Source organism: Myxine glutinosa, chromosome 2 (assembly GCF_964187855.1).
Source record: "Myxine glutinosa chromosome 2, kmMyxGlut1.1, whole genome shotgun sequence".
Classification (NCBI taxonomy): Eukaryota; Metazoa; Chordata; class Myxini; order Myxiniformes; family Myxinidae; genus Myxine; species Myxine glutinosa.
In genome coordinates, this window is record NC_136262.1 from 31753043 (window position 1) to 31779110 (window position 26068).

General features: G+C 42.3%; 2 protein-coding genes across 4 annotated transcripts in view; both read right to left on the minus strand.

The window, feature by feature from the left end:
- Window positions 1-1109, minus strand: part of DNMBP (dynamin binding protein) — a 64894-nt gene extending 63785 nt beyond the window's left edge. For both annotated transcript variants that reach the window (XR_013622643.1, XM_068108413.2), the window contains exon 1: window positions 915-1109. The gene's annotated coding sequence lies outside the window, so the exon portion shown is untranslated. The remainder of the gene's footprint in view (window positions 1-914) is intronic.
- An 8149-nt stretch (window positions 1110-9258) lies between these two features.
- Window positions 9259-19730, minus strand: LOC137422654 (DNA-directed RNA polymerases I, II, and III subunit RPABC2-like). Of its 2 annotated transcripts, none has more exons than XM_068109358.2 (5): window positions 19650-19730; window positions 15117-15186; window positions 13952-14073; window positions 13793-13864; window positions 9259-10107 (listed from the first exon to the last, which is right to left on the minus strand). In XM_068109358.2, the coding sequence occupies exons 1-5, from the start codon at window positions 19667-19669 to the stop codon at window positions 10017-10019; spliced, it is 375 nt and encodes a 124-aa protein (XP_067965459.1). In that variant the 5' UTR covers window positions 19670-19730; the 3' UTR covers window positions 9259-10016. The 2 variants fall into 2 exon arrangements, with proteins under 2 accessions (XP_067965459.1, XP_067965457.2); XM_068109356.2 differs by lacking the exon at window positions 19650-19730 and adding an exon at window positions 15449-15650.
- Window positions 19731-26068: the final 6338 nt, after the last annotated feature.

Consider the following 26068-nt stretch of genomic DNA (forward strand, 5'->3'; position numbering starts at 1 on the left):
CAATACCTGTCATTACGCATCAAATATGAAGCTTGTGGTCACCTTCATCAAAATCGTGTTTGTAGTTACAGAGAAGGGGGCACATACTATTTTGGGGGGAGGCGAGGGGTCAAACTACTCCCATCCAACCCCCTTCCCTCTACGCCCCCCACCCCCTAAACTCCTCTAATGAGCGCAGATTTTGATGTGGTCACTACACCTTCGTTAGGCATCAGATATGAAGCTTTTGGACAAGTTCCATCAAAACCAGGTGTTTGGTTTAGGCAATAATGACTGAAGTGTTTACAGACTCACTGACTGACTTACCTACGGACACTGCTCAATCACGTAAGCTCACCGGACTAAAGTCCAGGTGAGATTTAAAAAAAATTGGCTCGTATAAGCAATATGAGAATAGAATATGAGATCAATTATTCAATGAGATGATCAATGAGAATATCAATTATGAGATTCAATATTCTCAGAACCACTCCGACAGCAGAAGTACTAAAGGGCTCGTTAAACCACAGTCTTACCACGGTTTGAGTACATGATCAGATACAAGCAGTGCAAGAAGGTAAGCAGATTGCATTAAAACGAGTACTAAATACCAAAGTGTTTCAGTGCTGGTTGCACGAGTCCCTTGCTGAAGATCCCCATACTATATGTGGATCACGCTGATTAATAGGATATCATGATCATGCTGTCTACGACGTCCGCTCAAGAACGAATCGCCCCAAACAACACACCCAGTCCGGCAATACGTGAGTACGATTACCTTTACCATGCAATACCACAAGGTACCACAGGTTGCACCGTACCATCACAGCAAAGTGGGTGCAGCATAATAATAAACATTCGTGATGGTACGTAGGAGTGCATCGTGATGTCAGGGCCTCATTTACGGTACAAAATGACAAAATAAAACTTCTCACCGACTTGCGGCGAAACACGAACGTGGAGACGTTTGATGAAGTTAAAATTTGGACTAACATCGTTTGAACCCAATTTACGCTTGAATAATGAGACGACGCACCACTTCCTTGGTACTTCGAAAGTCCGAAACAGACTGAGAAATGTCGAACAGCGGATTCGTCAAATGTTTTCAAGTACTCATTCACAATTTATTCATTAGTTTCACTTTATTTCGTTCACTAATGCTGACACATCACCATACAGTATACCATACACGAATACGAAGTGTATACATAATGGGAAGGATAAATACATTCAGCACATCAGAGATTTGCTGCAGTTACTGTTGCGCACTCTTTCACCATGGTGGTCATATATTGTACTAGTATTAATCGCTATGTGAAGGTTAATTATATATCCCTGAACTACAATATGTGAATGAAACAAGGAAATGCAAGTAAATTACCTCATTTATCACTTCTAACGATGGATGAACACCGTGAGTCTTTCTCAACACTCGAATTGCGCTTCTTTAATATTCACAATTATTATTCCCGAGGAATGGTGGTCTTTTGCACGTTTGTAGATTTTAAATAATTATGAAGAAAAGTAGAAGTCAGATCACATATAACTATAAGAGCAGAGGTAATGCTTCACATATAGGCCGAGGTTATATTTTTTGCAGAATGGGTAAGTAGGAGGTGAAATACTGTAACTATGTATTCTGTAAGGTCATATAGTATATGGTCATATGTAAGGTCACTTTCACTTTCACTTTCACTTTCACTCCTTGTTTCACAACTTCCACCACCTCACCTTTTGACATCACCAGGTATATGATATACCTGGTGATGTCAAAAGGTGAGGTGGTGGAAGTTGTGAAACAAGGAGTGAAAGTGAAAGTGAAAGTGAAAGTGAAACAAGGAGTGAAACAAGAAAAAGTGAGTTCCAGATAAATCCTCTCATAGTTAAGCAGTTATTTCATAGTTGTATTGTTTAGTTTAACTGTCTAAAGTTCGTGTTGATAGATCTGCGTTGCGATTGTGTCGTAAGAAACGTCAAATATAATGTTTTTATCATTACACATTACTTTTTGCGGACCGTCTGCCAAAATATTTTCCTCAACCACTAACTTATTATTCCCACAGCCGACCCTTAAACATTTCACGAGCGGCAGTGACAAAGGTTCACGCCATATAATCACATACTCCGCACCGATTCTCCTCACGAGTGCCCTGAGGGCTGTTATCGGGCTCGTTTCACGAGCGCTTCCCGAAGCAAATCGCGCCAACAAGCGGCCCCGCCCATAAATGAGGGGAGGAGCGAACTAGCGAAGCAAAGCGTGAGGAAATGCAAAGAAGTTATAAAGGGGCTGCGTGAGGGAATCTGAGACGGAGGGAGACATATGGCTTTTAAAAGCTTTGCGACTTGAAGTGATTAGGCTTTACACAGCGATCGATTATATTTTTATGACTCGCACAACGTGAGACTTCTTCTCGAGTGTTTCCATCTGCGTCCTTTTAGTCCAGGAGCCAGTTTTCAAGAGAGGCCTAGAAAATGAGTTTCGTGCAACACCCACTACACAGTCGGTTTGTCATTTCAGGGTGCTTGGGATACATCTGTAGAACAAATCCAGGCCTGATGTGCACTTAAATTGTGCCAGCAACAATAAATGGCAGTCACTTTTCTATTAAGGGGGGAGCGTAAAGCTCGAAATTGACGATTTTTTTTTTTGTATTTTTGTTTTTTCAGCTCTTCCAATAGGGATTCTTCAACATTCTAATTAAAAGGATAGTGGGAAGTATGAGGGGATTTTCGTTACGCTGTTCAAGTATGATTTAAAAAAAAAAATTATTATACCCAAAACACAAAATCGCTGAAATATGTAGTTTTTGCTTTTCGACTGTAATTATGCAATATCATCTTTATGTTCAAATGCGGTTATGGTTGTAATATGATATATCTTTATGATCTTTTCAAGAAACAAAATTGGACAATCCTTAAGTAAAGTCAGAAAAATATAGATTTTATTTCCCCTTAAATCATCAACCCCACTCCTGTTATGACCAAAAGTCCACAAGTAATCTCAGCAAAAATATCTCACCAGGCCAAATCTGGCTGCGTATCATAACCATAGTCATTCACTGAACATTACAATGTTAACGTATAACTGTTATTTGTTGTATTATTAAAATAAACACATATTTTGCTACTGAATCATCCTCTAAGTGGTATAAAATCACGAAAATGTCATCATTAATCTTCCTCATCATCATCTTCTGAGTCGCTTGTGGTAGGTTCTTTGTTTGGGTTTTTGCATTGTTCACCTCCCATGCAAGTGCAGGCTTCTGTGCATGGCATCACATACGTGGCTGCGGTGACATGCAGACACTTTACACTTGCACGCGGTCAGCTCAACTCGTCCAACTGGAGCAGGGTCTTTGGTCAAAATCTGTCAAAATCTCAGATTTACGCCTCGGACACCACCCCCGTCATAGAAAAGTGGCTGCCATTTATTGTTGCTGCCACAATTCAACTGTACATCAGGGTTGGAGTTCTATAGATGTTCCCCAATCACCTGGAAGTGACAAACCAACGGTGTAGTGGGTGTTGCACGAAACCATTTTGAGCAGATTCTGGCTCCTGGACTATTTCCTCTATCATTCTCTTCTCTAGTGTCGGTCCGCTGACATTGTTACTTGCGAAAATCGAACATTTTTCAAGTACATATATTGGTTGGTCTTGTGCGTTATTCTGCCTGTATGTCTGTCTGTCTCTGTATGTCAGTCGCCTACAAGTCACAATTTTCAACCGATCTTCACGAAACTTCACCAAATGGTAGAGTTGGTCATAAGCAAGAAGCCTATTGTTTTTGGGGTCAAAGGTCAACATAAGCCAAAGGTCACCAACTTTGTCAAATTTCTAAAATCCCGAATTTTCATCTGATCGACTTGAAATTTAAAGAGGATTTGCATATCTGGACACTGAACTCAACCACTAAGTATTTTGAGGTCAACATATGGCAACAACTTATTTTAGGGATTTCGCAAGTATCGTGCTATGCACGACATATTTCTTGTCTCTTTGTTTATCAGCAAATCTTCATTGCCAATCATTCAGCCCATTATTCTTTACCAATCACCAATCTCTCCCATCCAGATCGGATGTATGATGCGAGGCATGCATACTGCACTGGTAATTCATTGCAGATAAGAATCCGAAAGCGGCAATGTTCACGTCGGGGATAAGAGGAATGTACAAGTGCTGTAATTATTGTACATGTATGCCATTTCATTGTTCCATCTGTCTGGAAATACCTTCTTCACCTGCCATTGTAAATACTTGCCCTTTTTGTGTTACGGGCAATAAAGGCCATTTCTTTAAGAACCCGTGTTTTGACCTATTCTGTCCCGTTTTGCTGGCGACAAAACTGCTCAGGTGTTTGGCCAGTTCAGATTTGTTATCTAAGTTCGATCTCAGGTGCAGTTACGTGATTGTTTCGCTCGGCCGACTGACTAGGGTCTGTCACGTAACTGCCAGGATGGTCCCCATTTGCCTTACTCTGCTCACCGGTACGGTAAACCGACGTTGAGAGGGAGGATCCGGCCAGAATTAATAGTTGAAAAACGGCATCCGGGGTCTAGTAGACACACTGTCCTCTGAGTTATTGGAAAGGTGATGCCCCAAAAATAGAAAAATTTGAGAACTGTAAGAATATGTTAATGAGAGGCGGATAACGCGTTGGTTTGGCGTATCTATAATAAAAGTAGTTTCACCATGGCTGCTCACTGAACAATTATTGTTTCTCATTCATGTATTCAGTGGCAGAGCGATTCACCTTCACCAAGGGATACCTTTTCATCTCGGAGAATATCTTCCGGGGTTCCTGCTGTATGACAATCTCTCCCCGAGCAGTAAAAACGTCGTTCTTACGACGACCTTGAAGCTGAATTTCTTTGATGGAGCTGTACACAATGGGCACAGTCCAAGTTGGCCAACTCCATACCTCTGGTGACCTCACATAAAATATTTGAAGAGCATGAAAGGAGGTTCATCTTTGGATGACAAGCCGCTTGGACCCAGAAAATGGATCTGCTTGTCATGCTTCTGGATGACAATCGCGGGTAATGTTCATACTGTAATATACTTTTCATCTAACCAATTTGTTGGTACTTTTCCGTCATGAACTTTGTTCCCAACCAATGGCAGTAGTGTAGGCGTGGTTTTATCTGGTTACGAACCAATCTTTTCGCCCCATACTCGACTACCAGGATCGATGACCTCCTCCTTTCGGGACTCGGAGAGGAAGGCGAGAGTGAGGACGCCTTCCTGCCTGGTAGGCTCGCTATTTTACACCGTTGTAGAAATGACTCACAAACTTGTTTCATTGGAGTTAAACTCAAGTTCACTGGAGTTAAAACGTGTTTGCGGCCCTATCTTCAGCAGCGGTTTGCTCTCTTCACCCACAGAGATTGGTACCAAGTGTCACGTTCGAGGCCCTTCCTGCTGCAGCGCTTCACTCTCTTCACTCATGGAGCTTTGCACCACGTGTCACATTTAGAGCCCTATCTTCAGCAGTGATTCACTGTCTTCACTCGCTGGCTTTGAACCATGTGGCATTCACGACTATCTTCAGCGTGTCTTTGCTCCTTTTACCCGTGAATCATCGAACCCCTTTCAGTGAGCAGATTATTTTCATGGACACTGGTCACTTATGATGGCCGAGTGGATCACATTTCTTTGTAGACACGACACCATTTGTTGCTACCATCCCATACACCATTTCTTGCTTCTTGTTGAACTTGACAGTATTCCCACATAATGAAGCTTAACAGCTTCTGGGACACCACTCAGACTGGGCGGTCATCAAACTTTAGCGGTGAGAAGTCGATAACTCGATTTTCTACAATACATTACATCTGCCCATTTACAACAGGTGGAGCAGATTCTTCTCTTTCAGGTAATTCTCAAGGTCGATGAAGGTGAGCTTCTTTGTGCTCATGTTGCACTGTAGTGGTATTCTTGTGTGTGATTGTGCAGGGTGATGAGGCAGATGGATCAGAGCAGTCACCATTCTAATTCCAAGTTGTTTTACTGGAATAATAATCAAAGATACAAACATATGCAGGCTTGGCACATACCAAAGCCCCAGGTGAGGTGTTGCCACCAGATAGTCAAAGGCTGCAGCTCCACTTGATGTTATTGAGGTTGGCTTCTGAGTTTTAATATTAATCTTATTATTCTGAATTTTAATGGGGTGGTAGTTTTTCTCATAACACTCACCAAGGAATTATCGTCCATAAACACCTGAAATACGATTGTAGTACTCAATGGGAACTGACAGTGGTTTCTTCTTTGGCGCACACCGTTGAAAGTCGTGTGGTAGTGTGAGGAATCAAACGACCATTCCAGGAGCACTCAAATATTGGCCTCTTCACAAGTGAAGTCTGTTGCACCCCACTCACATCATCCTCTTAATCAGAAAAGGCAGTCAAATTCAGATCCACAATATAGCTTTCACGGTCAGAGGAAGGGGAGATAAAGGATCAAGCCCTCAACCACAACATTGGCTGCACGTGGAACTCAAACATATCTACTATAGTTGATATGTACAACGACTGCATGCCATCTGAGACCGTGCAGATGCAGCTCCAGTTCCTGCTTCTACAACCTCACCTTGATATTTATGTTTTTTCTGCTGCTGGGATGTATTTTTCAGATTTTTACCATGGGGACCATGCAAGTAGTAATGGTAGATATGTGCAAGTTGCCTTGTCCACTCGTTGGAGTTAAGGTAGCTGGCATTAGGCTTGAATCTTCACGGGCGTGAATCTCTCATGGGCAGTTTCCTCAGCAATTCGAGTTGAAAGAGCACTCATTCTCTGGAAGGGAAGAATCACCTGGCTTCTGATTGCAGATATATCCCATGTGTATTGTCTATGACTAAATGACTGATCGTTTTAAGGCCATTTTCCCTGCGAGAGCAGGGGTTAGCCTTGCGGGCCCCATGACAATCATGGTTCCCTTTTTGAGGCAAGGTGTACCTATTCTAAATCGGGGTACACACAGGGACATGTCTATGACTGTCATGGCCAAAAATATTGGCACCTCTGCACTTTTTTCAAATAATGCACCATTTCTTCCAAAAAAATTGTTGAAACTAAAAAATATTTTGGTATCTACATATGTATTTCTTCGGTCTGCAGGAGAACAAAAAAATAAAATAAATATAGCGAATTTTTTTTTTAACTAAATCTACACTTATTCCACACAGAAATCCGAAAATGGCCCGGATAATATTATTGGCACCTTTTAGAAGTTTAGAAACGATTAGATTTCAAGCAGGTGATTCTCAATTTGGAATTGAACTCACCCGTGGTGAGTTTGGCACCTGCAATATAAAAATCTCATTCAAGCAGTTTGAATGAAGAAAAGGAGTCATTCTACTGTTTTGTGTCAGTGTACCACAATGAGCATGGAGAAAAGAAAGAAAACCAGAGAATTGTCTGTCAGACAAGATTGTAGCCAAGCATGGAAAATCTAAGCTACAAGTCAATCTCCAGAGACATTGATGTTCTTGTGTCCACTTTACACAATCAGGAAGTTTAAGGCCCATTGAACTGTAGCCAACCTCCCTGGACATGGCCGCAAGAGAAAACTTGATCGAAGATTGCAGCGAAGCATTGTTCAAATGGTGGAGAAAGCACCTCAAATCAACTGAAAAACTGATTCAAACTGACCTTCAGACAAAAGGTATGAGTTTCAACTCACACCATCCGTTGGCAGCTCAATGAAAGGGGGTTCTGTGGTGGGAGACCCAGGAGGCCCCCACTGCTGAGAAATAATGAATCCCAACTGGAGTTTGCCAAAACACCTGAACTAGCCAAAATCCTGGGAGAATGTCCTGTGGACAGATTAGACTAAATTAGAGCTTTTCAGTAAAGCACATCATCTCTGTTACAGAAAACAAAATGAAGCCTTCAAAGAAAAGAAAACTTTCGACAGTCAAACATGGAGGAGGTTCAGTGATGTTTTGGGGTTGCTGTGCTGTCTCTGGCACTGGGTGCTTTGAATGTGTGCATGGCATCATGAAATCAGGAGATGACCAAGGCATTTTGGAGCGCAATGTTCAACCCAGTGTCACAGCTGGGTCTCAGTCAAAGGTCATGGGTCTTGCAGCAGGGCAATGACCCCAACTTCAAAAAAGTACCCAGGAATGGTTCAAGACAAAACGCAGGACCGTTCTGAAGTGGCCAGCAATGCATCCAGATCTAATTCCCATTGAACACCTGTGGGGAGATCTGAAAACAGCAGTTGGGAGAAGGCACCCTTCAAATCTGGGAGAACTGGAGCAGTTTGCACAAGAAGATGGTGTTTGTTCCCCCTCCATCCCTTCACTTACCTCAAATGGCTACAACAGTTGACACCACACGTGACAAAGCTGAATGCCTCAACTCTGTTTGCCTCAAAATATTGTCCCAAACCCATCTCTGTACCCACCTTTCCCAGTCGAACCCAGGTGCTCCTGTACTCTGTGTCCTCCTCTCCTGACAAGGTGAAGTTTTTGTCAAACCTCGACTGATTCTACAACTGGACCAGACGGCATCAGCCCACGGGTCCTAAAATCCTGATCTGCCGCTCTATCTCACCCTCTGTTCTCTTCACCTTCTTTTGCTCAAGGTCATCTGCCATCATCTTGGAAATCAGCAAACATTTCCGCTTTACATTTTTTTTAAAGCTGCAAAAACAGATCCTTGCAACTACAGACCAATCAGCCTGTTCCCAATTATCAGCAGTCATGAAATCCATCATTGCTTCGGATATCAAATCCTTCTTCTCCAATGGCTTGATCTCCGATCATCAATTTGGATTCAGACCAGGTCATTCTCCTATGGACATGCTGCTTCTGCTGTCTTAATGGATGGAGGTCCTCAATGCCAAACAGGAAATCAGAGCTGTCTCCCTTGACATATCACGTGCCTTCGTTACTGTCTGGCACCCCGCCCTGCTCACCAGTCTCCTCTCATGGTATCCATGGGAATCTCCACGCATGGCTTGTGGACTTCCTCTCTGGTCTTAGTCAACGTGTGGCCCTGAATGGATTTCTCTCATCTCCCCTTCCTGTTCAGGCTGGAGTTCCTCATGGCAGTGTTCTGGGCCCTGTGCTTTTTCTGGTCTTCATCAGTGATCTCTGGAAAATCCTCTGCATTTCAGCACACTGCACACAAAAAATCAGCACACTGCTTTCAGCAAATGCATTCAGCATTTTTCATATGTGAATTGGCCTTGAGAGTTCATGGATCAGATGAACTCATGGCAAATAGAAGGTAAGCCTTCTGCATTGTCAGTGAAAAACAAATTACATGCCAATTAACCTCTTCTTTTATTAGATTAGTAAAGCAGAAAAGGAACTTGGTCTCACCAGAAAACAAAACTAAACAAAAGCCAAAAATGAACCACCTTCCTAGTGCTTCACAGGCAGGGAGGGGATCACTGATGTTAAATCCACCGTCCTATCCAATCTCATTGCATTGCATTCACTTGCAGCCAAAAAATATGTATATCCCACAATACCATTCAAAATTCATCAATAAAGGTGGGGGATTATGTGTTGTGGCCAAATTGAAAGATTCCTGCATTAGATGAAAGTTCCAAGATGGAGTAAGACTAGAGCATGACAATTATCACTCAAAATAGTCACAACCATGAGTGATATAGGACAGGGATTGCACTCTGTGTGTGGCACCTACGAACAGCATCAGCAACAGTTGTCAATCAGGTAAAATTGGTCTGGCTGCACAAGTCAATATAACCGAAACAGCAAGAATGAGGAGCACGATACGAGTACATAAAACTACAGTTGAACAAACACAAGATGTACCTCAATCAAAATTTTCTTTCATTTCAAATGAAATACAGCCTTTTAAACAACAAAACCCCAACAATGTTTTCAACAAAGCTTTTCTAACAAACCAAATTCAAGGTACACAGTTCAGTGCATTATTCAAGTCTGATGCTATAAACAAAACCATGCAAAGAAAGTAATTAATGACGAGAATGAACGTGAACTACAAATAACCGATTCTGTGATAAAGAAATGGCAATTTTCGTCGGTAAATGTCTCATTCTGAAATTATCAACTCATCAATGCTCCAGTCTTCAAAAGTCCCATCCGGGAGGTGTCGTCTCACAATCATGGGGATCTTCCGTGCTCTGGCCAGGGTGGAGTGTGGTAGAGGGGGGGGGGGGGGGGGGGAGGATTAATTTTTGTGCAACAGGATGAATTATGACTGAGCAACACTGTCACACATCTGTGCATACTACACAAACATCTCAATCACTGCTTAAAGTATTAAAACAAGTGTTTGTAAAGTGCCTGCAAAATGGTGGAAGTATTCAAAGCCTGGGTGACATCAAAACAGCGGGATGGGTCATTCAGCCCAACAAAAGACTCCTATGGTGGGGAGACTCATAACTGTCCCCTGCTAAGTAAGAAAACATCCGATTGGTTTACAATGAATTTACTTAGAAAGGAACTTCAACACAGGAGGATGCCAGTATGCCCATCAAACCTGCACTGTCAACATCTGGTTGTTTTTGTCCATGCTCTCAGGGTTAAATACAGAAATTCCAAGGTCCCTGGTCCCACACAAGTCGCTGGAGGCTCTTGGACCCTGGAAGCATTCATTTGGCTGTGTAAGCATCCGGTCAGCTACCTGAAAATGAACACTTTTATATCCCAAGTCATAAAACGCCTTGGTGAGTAGGGATATCGTTTCGTAATATCATTATTATGCTATCATAAGTGTTATTATACTCGCCAGAGAGGGTTTGCATTTTAGTCCGTTTGTCTGCACAGAATAAATAGGATTTTCTCTGCAACCATTGGTCCGATTGACAGGACATTTTCACCATAGGTGCAGCTCGTGTAGAATTTTTTTCATGATAATAATGATGTCATAGGTCACGTGGTATGGGCATAATCTTGGAAAAATTGAAAACCTTTGCACCTCTACATCTCCAAAAGAGCTGCATAGAAAAAATTGACATGGTTCATTGTAAAGAACTCTCCATGGGGAATAATATATGTCGTCATTGGTGCCTCCATTATGACATCATTCAAGTACAATACTTCATCCAATAGAGATGAAATTTCTTCGAGCGTCATCTCGGGATAAATTTGCAGAGAAAAAAAAAATGTCATCGGTCACGTGGTTCTGTCGCCATCTTGGAAAACCGAAAAACTTTGGACCTCCATATCTCCGAAAGAGCTGCACAGAAAAAAATTGATTCCCCATGGAGAGTTCTTTACAATGAGGCATAACATGTTAACTAGAACGCCACTCAGTAGAGCGCATACTCCCCCCATGGGTGGCTGCTGCTGAGCCCTATCTTCCAATGGTAAAAAATCCTTCAAAAAATTCCTGGATCCGGAATAATATCCTGAGCTTCACCAAAAACTAATCAATTCTTCCTTATCCCAAGGGCAATTCGTACCACCAACTTTCATCCAAATCCGTTCAGAACTTTTCCAGATATCTTGTTCACAAACACGAACACACACGGATGGATATGATCGAATGCATTACTCCCTGGCGGGAGTAATGATGTTTGTAGGTGCCTCCATTATGACGTCAATTCGACAAATACAAAACTTCATCCAATCAAGATGAAATTTCTTGAGCGTCATCTAGGAATAAATTGCCGGAGGGAAAAAAAATGATGTCATGGGTCACGTGGTTCGGCCACCATATTGTTTTAACACAAAAGCCTCAAAAACCTCTGATCAGATTGCTTTTACTTTTGTAATGAGAAACGGCTTTGGAAAAATGCCATGAAAAACTCCTTGGAAGAACTCCACAAAAGCGGCAGGAAGAGTCGTGTTATTAACCCTTGTTGAGTATATAGACAGTATATCTTTGATCAAGTGTATTCATCGACGTGATACTGATAAGCATAGACTGATGTCTGGATTCCTCCAAATTTATTTCAGTTTGGTGTTAAACCATTAGCAAATTTAAAAAAAGGTAATCACACGTTTGTGGTTTATAATGTTATAAACAGCATTAGCGACTGTTTAAAAAGGTAATCATACATGTTTGTGGTTTACAATATCTATTTCTGGTAGAGGTGCTCCCACTAAAATGGCACGATCAGATATTTATAAACATGAAGAGTTTTTGTTCAAGGAGGAACTAGAACGGCACTCAGTAGAGCATACCTCCACCTGTTTGGCCATGTCATTCAATGGTGAAGAATCACTTAAAAATTCTACTAGCTGGATCTGGATCTTCACCAAAATTGAATAGATTCTTCCTCATCACAGACACAACCTGTCCACCAAGGTTCGTCCAAATCCGTCCACAACTTTTTGAGATATCCTGCAATGTATCGTTTTTGGCCCAATCTCCCAATGGTGAAGAATCACTTAAAATTCTAGTAGCCAGATCCGAATCCCAAAATCTAATCATTTCGTCCTTGTCACATACACCAACTCTCTGCCAAATTTCAGCCGAATCCATCCACAACTGAGATATTTTGTTCACAAATGGACAAACAGACAGGGGTGAAAACAACCTCCACCCACCTTTGGTGGCAGAGGTATTACAAAAAAAACAAAAAAAAAACCCTTGGGGTAATAAGGTATTGATTGGTATGTTATAAGTTGGTATTGGTATTGGTATGTTATAAAAAAAAACCCTTGGGGTAATAAGGTATTGATTGGTATGTTATAAGTTGGTATTGGTATGTTATAAAAAAAAAAACCCTTGGTATGTTATAATAAGTAAGGTATTAATATTGCTTTGTAAACATTAGTATTATGCTATCATCATTAGTTTTGTTATTTGAAGAGTTTGGAAAAACGCCACAAAAAAGCTATCTTTATGTCATAACAAAGCAGGCCATGGATGGTTGGCCTAAAACCAAGACACCACTCAAGTGTAATATATCATGTTCAATGCTCATAAGGTGCAAACACTTCAACGATCAACAAGTCCCCCAGTTTACATCTGCATTCAATGAGGGTGCAGTCCTCGGCGCTCCTTTGACCTACTATCAGCCACAACTGTTGAGTTAATCACATCTCCAAGCTGGTTTCCAGGGCTGGACGGCCAGCATGTTAAATTTCAGAAAATCCTAAACACACCCGGTGCTGACACTTATTCAAATCTACAGAATTATCAGGTTCTTGATCATTTCATAATAGTCAGCTAGTGTCTATCTTTATTGTTAAACTTATTCTTTCACATGCAGTACAGCTGTGGGTGGGCATTTGCTGGGGACATAGCTGTGCTGCTGATGGTGCCCCCTGTAGATTTCAGTAAGAATTGCAATTGTTCAGGGTTGCAGGGATAGCTGCTGACGTAGTTGTCGTGAAATAAATCATAGGATATTCAACATCCACCAAAAGCCAGCAGATTGTACACGCAGTTTAAGGTCGATCCGAAGGATAGAGCGCGCGCACACGCACACGTATGTGCCACTGAATTTATTAAATCAAATTCTGAATTCCGTTTTATAAAGAAGATGGCATGGGACATGTGTCTGATCAAAGGATCAAAGCAGGGTTGTATCATAGTGCAAGGCTTGGGACTCGGTCATAACTGCCCACAGTTGTAAAGTGGCACACATCAGTGATAGCACGCACACCCACACACTTCAAAAACAACAGGATGACAGTTCATAGCTAGGTCGGGATTAAAACTGGTTAGACAGCTCAGAGGTGTGCGCAGAGTGTGCATACCAATAGCCTATTCTGCCAGTCCTCTCCGATGCTGTAATACTGACGTCCATTGGGTTTTGCAAAGCAAATAGATTTTACCAATGGTATAGAACAATCTGGTTATCTGTTGCACAATCAACATTGTAACACAAAGGTGAAAGGAAATCTCCTTACTTCAATTCCTTCACAGCAATTAGCAGAGGATCAGTCTCTCCTTCCAGTTGAACCATAACAGGGGCACACATTCTGTGAAGGGACAAGATGCGCACCAAGTGGTGAGGTAGATTATATCGACAACCCGAGAGTACAAATTGGTGATGAAGCACAACTCACGCAATCTGTAGGGCCCGTGTGCCCAGCACCCGAGCGCGCTCATATTTGGTAATGAACGGAGTGCTAACTCTTTCCTTATTCGGCTGTTGCTCCTTGAATGGGGTGACCACTTCAACCAAATCCTGCAAGACACCCCCAATGGAAAAAAAACAACAAACCATGGAGCGAAATCAAACAAGACAACTTGTATCACACAGAGAAGAGATTTGTGAGCATCAAAACAGAAGCAAATCCGATTCAGATTTGAAAACCGAATCGATTAAATTCGATTGCCTCATAACTGAAAATATATAAATAAATAAAAAATAGAAAAAAATGGCAAAGTTGAAGACAAAGTATCACATTGAACAAGAGATTTTTTTATTTTTTTTTGTATACTGAATCGAGGCTCGTGAAAGAGCTAACATTTACTTCACAAACAAATCGACCAGACAAACAAAATACACAAAAAGAGGGAGCGGAAGACAAGATGGGGAGAGAAGGGGAAGCACACAAACACAACATCCGAGAGCAGGGAGATGTGTGGAAGGGAGAGGGCCCGGGGGGAGGAGGCGTGGGAAGGGGGGGAGGGAGGGAGAAGTATAAAGCACAAGGACACCAAGGACTTGGACACCAAGGATAAATCCAAGCACAGTAATGGAAAGGAAAGGATAATCGCAGTCGTCAAACATCGCTGTTATGAGTTTTACACTATTCCGCCCTCGTTTGATATTCCCTCCAGATTTTCAAGAAAATCAGAGGCAGAAAAACAAGGCATTTCGGCCCAGTGAGTGTGAGGATCGTGGAAAAGCTTGATGGTGTGCACCATCGATGAAGCAGTGGGGAACGAGCAAACAAAGGACAGCCAATAGAAAAAGAAAACAGGAAAACGAATAGAAAAATCAATGACCCACAAGGACCAATCGACTACCGACTTCTAATCATATCCCAGTGAGATCTCAAATGTTAACACCGGTTTGAGCTTCCCAGATTCCATTCGATGAATGGTGATTTTAAGCTCCGAAGCTCTTTAAAAGGGAATTGCTCAATCTATATCAGCGTTTCTGTGGGAATCTAACATGCACCAATCATTCGCAACAAAAGTAAATAATTAATCAGAATTGAGCATGAAAAAAAAAATAAACATGAAAGCTAAATTCCTCACAAACTTCAAATATCTCCATACCTTCTCATCATCGCAACAATCACCAAAATCAACCTCATTTCCTCCATCATCATCATCATCGCCACCAAAGCTTCAAAGAGAGCAGAGCACGGGGATATGTATATCAACAATGTGATTCCGAAGCACCACCACATGTGATGTACAAGACAGATCAACAATCAAAACTACTCAACAGGAGGCTTGGAAGCAAGACCTGCTCCTGTCAAACTACATACAGTTTGTGGCCTAGTAACAATCACCTCATTTCTAGTCTTGCCTCATCTAACCGATATCCTTCATTAATTCGAACAGGCTACACTCACTCAGATATAAACCTAAAACCTCATGCTCACCTGCACACGACTGAAATCCACCGAGTCTGTCCAATAATGGTCTTCTCTCCACTCTTAAAATGGCAAGCAATCACCATCTCCTGTTGTCCCCTATTCCTGAACCTTTCCATTCCCATTGACTTCTCTGCTTTCCAAATTTACCCTGTTCAATTGCCCCACGCCTGTACCACGAGTTGGGCCATCCCACAGAGAGGTACAACTCAAAGAATGAATCTCGAACTAGAACCAGGGGGCGGATCCAGTGGGTACTTGGCGCGCCCCCACAAAAACCCTTCTCTCCCATCAAAAACGGTCCCTTTTTTTTTCTCTCCACGTATTGAGGTATGCATCCAAAACCAAAGATGTGGTCTTGGAATGTGGGATCACCTGATATTTTTCAGACCACAGCTAATGTTGACCACAGCGTTTAACATAGAACTGATTTGTACCATTGTTTGTTCTGATAGTGGACACTTGATTAACAAATTAATGGAATCATCGATTTGTCATCGCAGATGCTTTTCTTCCAACTATTCATGAACCAATAAGTGGAATAGTATCCCAAATATCAGATAATCCAGAGCCCTGATCATTCTGTTTGAATTTGGCACTTGGTCTGTTTTCAACACTCAGAACATGCTTTTTGACTGTGGGGAATTCTCCGGGGTATACAATTGTGGGACATTCTCTACAGTATACAATATTGGCATCAAACGTGTTGAATAAATGTTTGTTACTCGTGATTCACATGGTCGAGATGAAGACAAATGTTTAAGTGATGACAAAACCATGATGCTGCTTGGTCACACCTTCATGTCAAACCTTGTTCAATACGTCAGACATGGATTTGTTTTCATCATTACATCATTTGTTTAATTATATGCAATATCTGCTTTTCATTTAATTGGATTTCTGAATACCGCTCTGATACGGAAGAGGGTCAGAGAGCGGTATTCAGGATTGCAAAGCAGACAGCGAAAGAGGTGATGTGATGGGGGTGAGTTGCTTGAAGGATGAAGTGGGACAAATCGTTGTGGACCCAGATGGAATTAAAGGAAGATGGTAGAGATATATGGAAATGCTGTAGAAAGCAGAGAACGAATGGGATGGCAACATGGAGAGTAACCCAGTTTTAGGACCGGCAGCGAAGATAACCGAGAAGGAAGTTGAGGAAGCGATAAAAGCAATGAAGAGTAGAAAAGTGGGAGGGCCGCCGGGAGTTGTGGGAGATATGTTGAAGGCAGCGGAAAATTGCGGTGTGAAGAGAATGACAGATCTGCAATCTGGTGGTGAAAGAAGGCCGCATTCCAGTGGATTGGGAACAGAGTACCCTCGCCCCTCTATATAAGGGGAAAGGTTACCCTCTGGACTGTGGCTCGTATCGAGCGATAGTTATTGGAGCATGGAATGAAGGTATTGGAAAGGGTGTTGGAGAGGAGGATAAGGAAGAAGGTGAAGATTGACAAAATGCAGTTTGGATTTATGCCAGGGAGAGGAACAACAAACACGCTTTTTATTGTTAGGCAGTTGCAGGAGAAGTACATGGAGAAGAGGAAGAAGTTGTTTCTTGGGTTTGTTGATCTGGAGAAAGCATTCGATAGGGTTCCGCATGAAGTAGTGACATGGGCATTGAGGCAGTTAGGAGTGGAGGAATGGTTGATCAGAGTAGTGATGGCAATGTACAAAAGAGCTGTAAGGCTGTAAGGACGAAGGACGGGAACAGTGGTGAGTTTGAGGTGAAGGTGGGAGTGCATCAGGGGTCGGTACTAAGTCCACTACTATTTGTAGCTGTGATGGAGGTGCTGGCTCAGAATGTAAAGGAGGGTTTACCGTGGGAGCTGTTGTATGCAGATCTGGTGTTGATTACGGAAAGTATGGATGGACTGAAGGAGAAGATGAACAAGTGGAAGGAATGTATGGAGACAAAAGGTCTGAAGGTGAATATCGGAAAAACGAAGGTGATGGCAAGTGGTAAAGCATGTGGTGAGGCAGAAAAAAACTGGGAAGTGGCCGTGTGCTGTGTGCAGGAAGGGTGTCGGAGTGAATTCCATTCAATGTACAATGTGCGCTGAGTGGGTTCATCAAAAATGTAGTGGTTTGAGAGGGGTCATTAACCAGTGTGGCAGCTACATTCAAGTGTAAGGTGTGCACAGAGGGAGCTGCAGATGGAGAAAATGTCGAGTTGGATCTTGGAGACGGCATGAAGCTGGAAGGTGTGAAAACTGTCACAGAGGAGACATGCTGAATGGAGAAGGTGGATCAGACTTGGCAACGGTTGCTAGAGTGAGATGTGCATGGAAGAAGTTTCGAGAACTGAGTGGCATGCTGACGAGGCGGGGAGTGTCGTTGAAGCTGAAGGGAAAGGTGTATGCTGCAATGCTGCATGTGTGAGAAGTGTTATGATTTATGGGAGCGAGACATGGGTAATGAACGTAGAGCAGCAACGAAGGCCGGAAAGAGTGGAAATGTGAATGGTTCGGTGGATGTGTGGAGTATCATTGAGAGAGAGGAAGACAAATGATGAATTGCAAAAGATGATGCAAATAGAGCCTGTGATGGATGCTGTGAAGAGAAAGTTTGAGATGGTTTGGTCATGTGTTGAGGAAGGATGAAAGTGACTGGTTGAGAAGAGTGATAGAAATGAATGTAGAAGGAAGTAGAGGACGGGGAAGACCGAGAAAGACTTGGCTAAAGATGGTCTAAGAAGAAATGCGGGCAAGGGGGTTAACAAGGGGACATGCAGAAAATAGGGCAAAATGGAGAAGATGGTCATGGGGACCACAAGGCTAACCCCAGCTCTTGCAAGGAAAATGGCCTTAAAATGCCTGTTTGATGTTGTATTTAATTTGATTTCTATGATGACAGTAATTAAAACAAATGTAAAGTTTTGAGCAAAAGTTTTTTTTCATTGGAGAACTTCTTTTCAAGCATATTAGAGCATTATTTGTTTATATTTAGAATATTCTTTCGAATTTATGACAAAAGAACCCACAAAAACACCTCACCCTGCTCGACAAAAATCTGATATTTCAATGCAATTAATTTTGCACTCCATAAACCTAAAATAATGGATCCGCGGTTTGTATCTCAGACCTGAAACAAAACCAAATCTGCGTGTTCTTGTCACTTCACCAACTCATCCAAAACTTTGCCAAATGATGTGTATCTATATAATTCGTGTGTGTGTGTGTGTGTGTGTGTGTGTGTGTGTGTGTGTGTGTGTGTGTGTGTGTGTGTGTGTGTGTCCCACTCCCCCATATGTGTGCGCAAGACCCCCCCCCCCCCCCATGTGTGTGTGTGCATGAGACCCACTCCCCTGTGTGTGTGCATGAGACCCACTCCCCTGTGTGTGTGTGTGACCCACTCATGTGTGTGTGTGTGTGTCCCACTCCCCTGTGTGTGTGTGCGCACACGAGACCCAGTCGTGTGTGTGTGTGTGTGTGTGTGTGTGTGTGTGTGTGTGTGTGTGTGTGTGTGTGTGTGTGTGACCCACTCCCCCCATGTGTGAACCACTCCCCGGTGCAGTGTGCATGATGTGGGAGGGATGGAGAGGAGCTATTGAAGTCACATTTTACGAGATTTAATTACACATTTCAAACTATTTCCCATGTGCACACATGCATTCACATGTTAATATCAGAAGTAAATAAATTGTGTAGATTACATCATTTGTGGATCTGATAAATTGCAAGAACCCATTTTGTAAAACGGAATGTGCAGGTGCAGCATCTAAATCAATATGTCCAAGTGTCACACACGTCCATGCCCATGGCATTCCCACGGGTGACCACACGAGTAAATATATATTAGCCCGATCAGTATCACTCAATGGTGACAATTCACTTAAAAATTATTTATTGAAAACCTCGTATCCGGATTCGGATCTTCACCAAAATCGAATTAATCCTTGTAACACACCCAACCTCTCCACGAAATATCGTCCGAATCCATCCACGACTCGAGACATCGTGCTCACAGACAATTAGACAGGTAGACGTGAAAACAACATCCCTCTACCTTCGGTGGCGGAGGTAATAAACCGTGAACCTTCTGCACGATTAGCTTGTGGAAACCGATGTACCCGCTTTCACAAGCTCATTCGAATGCATTTTTGTAAATACATCGGGAAACGAACGCGTTACAATTAGGAATGAATGCAGCTGGAAGAAAAGTTACAAAATGACCAGATAAGAAATCTACGAAAGGAATGATACTCACGAACCTCTCTTCGTTATCAGACATTTTATAACAATGTTGGTATTATTACTACAACCCTCCAACTTCACGACAACACTTAATTCGGGTAAAAACGAGATTACTTAACGATTTCTCAGTTAAATAGGGCACGCCTTATGACGTCACGCCGAGCTATCCAATCAGCATCAAATATCCATCCAATTATCCTTCAGTACAAGAAAGGTACGGATTGGACAAAATAATTAAACATATTTGTCAATCACGTCAGCGTTAAAATAAAATACGGAACTATATATTATTTTTCATCTTCGTATTTGTTTTATTAATTTAAATTTCTCTCATTACAATCAACGAGTATGGCATTGAACTATAGCAGCGACAAACAAGGGCTGTGTTCCGTTATCAAGCAGCTTGCTATCGCCTTCCAAGCAATTTATACTTTTAATTTCCATGCTGATCATTCAAGATCTGCAAAACCCCTTCCCGCCCCACAATGCATCGGGGTAGGTGTATAAATAAGCTTGACAAGGGGCTCCTCCTTCTGATTCCCCATTTTTACGGCGTAGCCCATAGGGCAAAGCCGTCTAGAACAGTGTTTGTCCGTATGTAGGTATGCATGTCCCCTTAACTTAAACGTATACCAATAAGAGCTGAGGTCTGAGGATCTGGTCACTTGACAGGGTGATGTGATTACGTCTGACGTCATTGCGGCGGCACAACGCACAACTAATTTTGCCGTGTTGGTCTCACCAAGTACCAACTCGTTACTCCACCCCGAACACAAAATCCGACGGACATATTGGTGCCGGTGGGTTCAACCACTGAACTATAACACTACGTGGAACGGACGGTGCCCGTGATCCGCTGAAGCCACCGACATGTATGGCGCCCCCTATCGTATGCACCCAGAAAAATGAATGCCCCCATAGCCTTTGTGGGTAGGTGTAAGTTTTCCAAGATAAATTTTGCCATTATTTTCATCGCAAGAACGTACTAAAAATATTGAATCCATGATTATCAATGTTACACACATGACTAATACTGTAATGTACACTGTACTTGCACAAAATACAAGGCAAAACATGGCTATCAAGGTCGAGTTTAGGTAATTTTGTGGCATACTGTCCATAATTCACACACAAAGCAAATTACAATAAACATGTCAAAAAAAATTAAAGGAAGTGTAGCACAACAAAGCGCTTAAATTGCATCATATACTTCATACATGTACACATACATAGATATAATAGTGAGTAAACATGCATAAATGTCCATGATAGGTACATGAACATTTTCTGTACAGTGTATACAGTAACAAATATGTTGCATTTCAGAAATGAGCTGATGAGAGTGAGGCAAGAACTTTCAACTGTAGTTATACAAATAACAAGGCAAATTACTGTACACAGTCAAGTGTCAAAGCTTCATACTATTAAAAAAATTACCAGTGACAATAATTTTCACTATCATTAAGATCATACATGTCTTTGAAATATCTGGATGTTGTATGCTAATAAAAAAAAAAATCCAATTTATTATCATTTTCTACATAATATAAAGTCCATGTCTACTGATGACGAAACAAAATTGTTTTGGCTAGGAGCTTCCTTACTTTGGGCCCGGTAGCAGCATCTGTTTTTACCCTTCCTAAGTGGTAGAGCTTGATCTGTCCATACCGTGATGCAATTTTCTTGATCAGGCTGTGAATGTGGTTGTTGTCAATTGTAGTATCAAACTGGTGACGGTGCAACTGAGGAAATAAGTTCATGTGGCTTGTGTTCTCCAGAACTGAGGAAGAGATAGCAGATGTCACTCCACGGCCTTGAGGAAGCTTTCCTTGAGTTATTCTTAGAAGTCGCTGGAAACATTTCTCTGTTTCTCTACATACAGATACTACGCTAGCTGATGGCCTCTGCAGCCTCCCGCGATCTTTCATGGTGACAAAGTCATGAGCATTGCCATCAGAAGATGACATTGCATTGGCACATTCCATACAGTCCATATGCAGCCTAAGAGATTTCACAATGTATCCACTGATGTAGTTGACAGCCGCATCCTTATATTCTGATAAGGGCTCAATATGTGGCATGTCACTGTAGTCATGATCTGTCTTGCTGGGTTGTCTGGGAATGAGATCATACTTTCGAGTAATGTTCATAGTTGTGACATCATTGACGCTCTCAGTGTGAAGAATGGCTGTGTCATCACGAAGAATACAGTTCCCAGTGCCATTTTTTATGTGATGTCTCATCAACAGGCGTTTGTATGCAGCTTTGAACTGTCTTGCAGTGGGGTTGTTGTTGAATCCTCCACGTGCTCTGAGGGCGGAAAAGAACAATTCAATGTGATCCTGAGAGAATTTATACGTTAGTAGGTATTTGAGTGGGGCATCGGTTGGTGCGACAAGTTCTTGATACATGTTTAAAATGCTTCTGATGCTAACAACGAAGCCAACAAAACCAGTCTTTCTTGGTCCTTCACACATTTTCCTACCAGATCCATCTTTGAGACCGAGAAGGAAGACTTCAGCATCATGCAATCGTTGTTGAATGGATGCATGGTTGTCCCCTTTCAATGGTGCTTTCAGCCCCCTTCCAAACGGATTTCTGCTGTTTAAAGCATCGAAGGCTGAATCAACATGCCGAAGAAACTCTATAGTTGCACTGCAGCCCTGGAATTGTGGAAGTTGAAGTTTTTCTTCGCAATATTGCAGAGCATCAGCAACACTGGCACTGAATATTTGTGCTGCCAGGTTCACTTTCATTTTCTGCGTTCTCCACTGAATGTGGGCATTTTTTACCTTGTTCCCAAGTCGGAGTCCTTCAGATCCTTGAAGTTTGTGAAGCTCTTCAATGTATGTCCATTTCACACTTTGACCATCCTGCGTTCTAAAAATCCCACCATCTGCAAATGAATTGCGAAGTAGTTTCAGCATATGGCAGACGTCAAGTATCACATATACGTGCACGGAAGGGTCAGCTGGGTGTGGAAATGAAGGATCCATTCCATTGATGTTCACGTTTGCTCCTAGTACCTTCATCATTGCAATATGGCAGGATGGCCCATCGCACGTTAATGACACAGCACGTACACCAATGTTATTCAGTCGCAACAGACATTCCAGAACCAAATTTGCCCTTTCTGCTCCCGTCATTCCATCTATGAGGAAATATGCTAATGGTATTTTCCAAGATTCATTCACTGAGACTGCCATGAGAACAAGGGCATCTTTAGCTAATGGGGTGGCATCATCTGTTGCACCATTTCCAACATCTACATAGCCATGATATTTGCCTTCAGCAAATTCCACATGCTTGTGAATAGACATCTCGTCCAACATCAAGGCGATGATAGTCTCCTTTCCAGTTTCTCTGTTTCTGGTCACTTTTCCTGCTAGTGAGGAGAATGCCTGTTTCGTGAAACCTGGATCACCATCAATCCTACTGTACCATCTCCGAAGTTGGCGTGGGTGGGGTATGCTCAAGTCAAAAGTTTTTCTGACATATTCATAAGCCTTTGCCGAGTAGAATTGTAGTGTGAGTGCAAAGGACTTCAGCTCCTCAGGATAAGCAGATGATCCCTTTCCCTTTTTGCATTCAACGATTCTTGTCATCAAATCTTTAGGTATGCCATCAATGGTGCCATCAAGCAAGTCCGCGCAATTGGTGGAAATCAGGTTTTCATTCCGTAGCTCATTGATGACACCTCTCAGGGTCTCTACCTTCCGCTTAAAACGGCGTGTTCGTTGATGCACTACTTTCATTTTCTTTTGACATATTTCCAGTCTCTCTATGGACTTATCTAACTTGTGCTTCAATTTCCTCGGAGAGTCCATTGTAGCATAATTGTGCTCAGCCAGCGGGTCAACAGGGGCATTTTGCTGTGGCAATGGGCAAGAATGAAGATCTGGTTCCCTTAAAGGTGGTGTAGAAATGCGGACTGCTGGGCATTTCCGGTTGTTCACTTTCTGAAACAAAAAACAAAAAACAAAATTTCAAAGGGTAATTCCATGCAAACAGTGATGTACATTGCAGAAGCTAATAATTAAAATTGCTGTAATCACTATAGGAACTAGTAAATTTCATAAATTAGTATTTTAATCACAAAGTACCAGAAGGTCTTACATTGGTTGCCCATTTGTGTGCACACAAACAAAATCAGAATTTCTGCCAGTGTGCATTAGCAGGTAACATAAATGTTCCCAAAATGTGATCTCTTTCAATACATTAGTTGTCTAAGAGACTAAGACAATCAAATAGACAATGTCATCAGATATAAAGATAAATTCTTTAAAACTATTTTATTGCAGCCGTCTAATGACAGGTGCCTCTTTTGGTGAAAATTGTCATCCCTTAAACAATGGCTTTATTCCAAAGTGTTACTAAAATTCATTATGAAATTTAATTTTGTTTTACACCTCACCAATTGCATCAATTATTTCTGATGTGAAGGATTGTCTTAGTACCTCAAAACCTGATCAAGACACACAATATCAAAGATGGAATCACATGTGACATATATACTGTACATGTCACAATGTACTCTACCTGTATTTCTTAGTCTAAGTTTGATATAATTATTAATAATAGAACAGTGTACACTCAGAGCAACTTGGATTTAAATGTACAGATGTGAATACAACATACCTTTTGGAGATGACGAGGGAGGTCAAATATTGTTGGCACAGCAGAATCACGGAGGTATGCTCAAGTCCTCAAAAATACATCGAATCCTCAAAAAATCCTCAAAAATACACGCAGTCCAAACGTGTGGAAGCTTTGTGCTGTGAAGTGCTTGGAGCATAGCACAGACCTGGCTGTTGGCATCCATCTGTCCCTCCGCATGTTTATCAGCCATTGCCTCAACCGATCTGGGTTGCATCGTGGAAACCTGAAAAAAAAAGTGATTACATGTAAGTGACAAAAGGGTGACAAGGGAAAAAAATGGAAAAAAATTGGCGTTTCCTTACCTGTGAAATGTCAACCCTTTCTCGCGATTTTCACGAACATCTCGATTCGTGCAGTTGATTGCAGAACAGGATGGCATTCTGTTTTACTCTAGTATCATGTCACCGAAGTGAAACAACTAAGAACAAATGTGCAATTATGAAAGAAATCTCTATATAAATCTTGCAAGATGTGTACGTCGTTCAATCACAGCGATACAAAAGCAATACGCTTTTTGCGTGACTAAATCCCATAATGCATTGCGATCCCGTGGCTTCATGTAAAACTCACTGCCTATGGGCCTTTTGTGTGTGTGTTCGCAGACTGTCCGTTCCACGTAGTGTTATAGTTCAGTGGGTTCAACCCACAGGAAGGAAGCAATGACAACAGAGAGACCACTGACCTGTCTGCGATGGCGAAGTGATAGATCCATAGACGACTCAGCTTCATCGTGGGAGATTCCAATGACCTTGAATGGATTTTTTGAAGAAAAAAAAGTTCGTTAAAAAAAAAAAATTCGCTCTAGAGTACCAGACGCCTTTTTTATTAGTGACAGTTATATACAAGTACACATTCGCATAAGTAAAAACAAAACAATTACCAGACATTGGAACAAATAATAAAACAATTCCGGAAGTGGTCGAAGTTGGTGGTAAGGATTCTTCTTCTTCCTGAACGTCATCATACAACTCGATAGAGCCCCCAGGGGTCATATATGACCCCGCCTAATTAGCTGCCACCAATTAATGAAGACGCTGATCACATATCTATATCCACACCCTTTTAAGCCCAGTGTTCCATCCGTGACCCCGTTAGTACATGTAAGTCAGGAAAGATGGCGCCACTGAGGTTCACTCTCTGATCAAAGATGGCAGCCCCCATTGTTACATGCTGACCTCAGATCTGGACCACGGAAAAGTTGTCAGACACACACATAAAGGTAAGTTTACCGTAACTACTGATGGTAATTATTCAAATGAAAGGTTGTGGCGGACACGAAAGCACTGACGTGGTGACATCACCCCGCACACCAAGTGGGGATGGGCCACGCCAGGGAGAGAGGCGTGGCCTCACGATATACACGGGGCGCGCAGCCTTGAGCAGCTTAGTGCTGCAGTTTGAGTACTTTCAATAAAGACTCTTTTATGAACCGCGTTGTCCGCTTGCTCTTTGCGTAAGCATTAGCGTGCGCAGCATCGCGCTTCATATGGTGACCTCGACGTTGGATCTGCCGTAGCGATCCTTCCGAACACGACGCCATTGCAATGGCACACGACAAGGCAATGTCGATTAAACTTCCTGAATTTTGGGAGGCCCAGGCCGAAGTCTGGTTCGTTCAAGCCGAAGCCCAATTTCAGCTTCGGCGCCTCACCGGCGACGACACGCGCTATTGCCATGTCGTCGCCTCCCTCCGGCCCGGCACGGCCGCTCGAATTGTGTCCGTCCTTCGCCACCCACCGGACGGCCACAAGTACGAGGCACTCAAGCGGCTACTCCT

Coding starts and splice junctions, on each gene's coding strand:
- LOC137422654 (XM_068109356.2), bottom strand. CDS start 15,564: ATGGGAATGGAAAGGTTCAGGAATAGGGGACAACAGGAGATGGTGATT. Junction 13,865..13,951: donor ACACGGGCCCTACAGATTGC/GTGAGTTGTGCT, acceptor GTCCCTTCACAG/AATGTGTGCCCCTGTTATGG. Junction 10,108..13,792: donor ATTGCTGTGAAGGAATTGAA/GTAAGGAGATTT, acceptor CACCCTGGCCAG/AGCACGGAAGATCCCCATGA.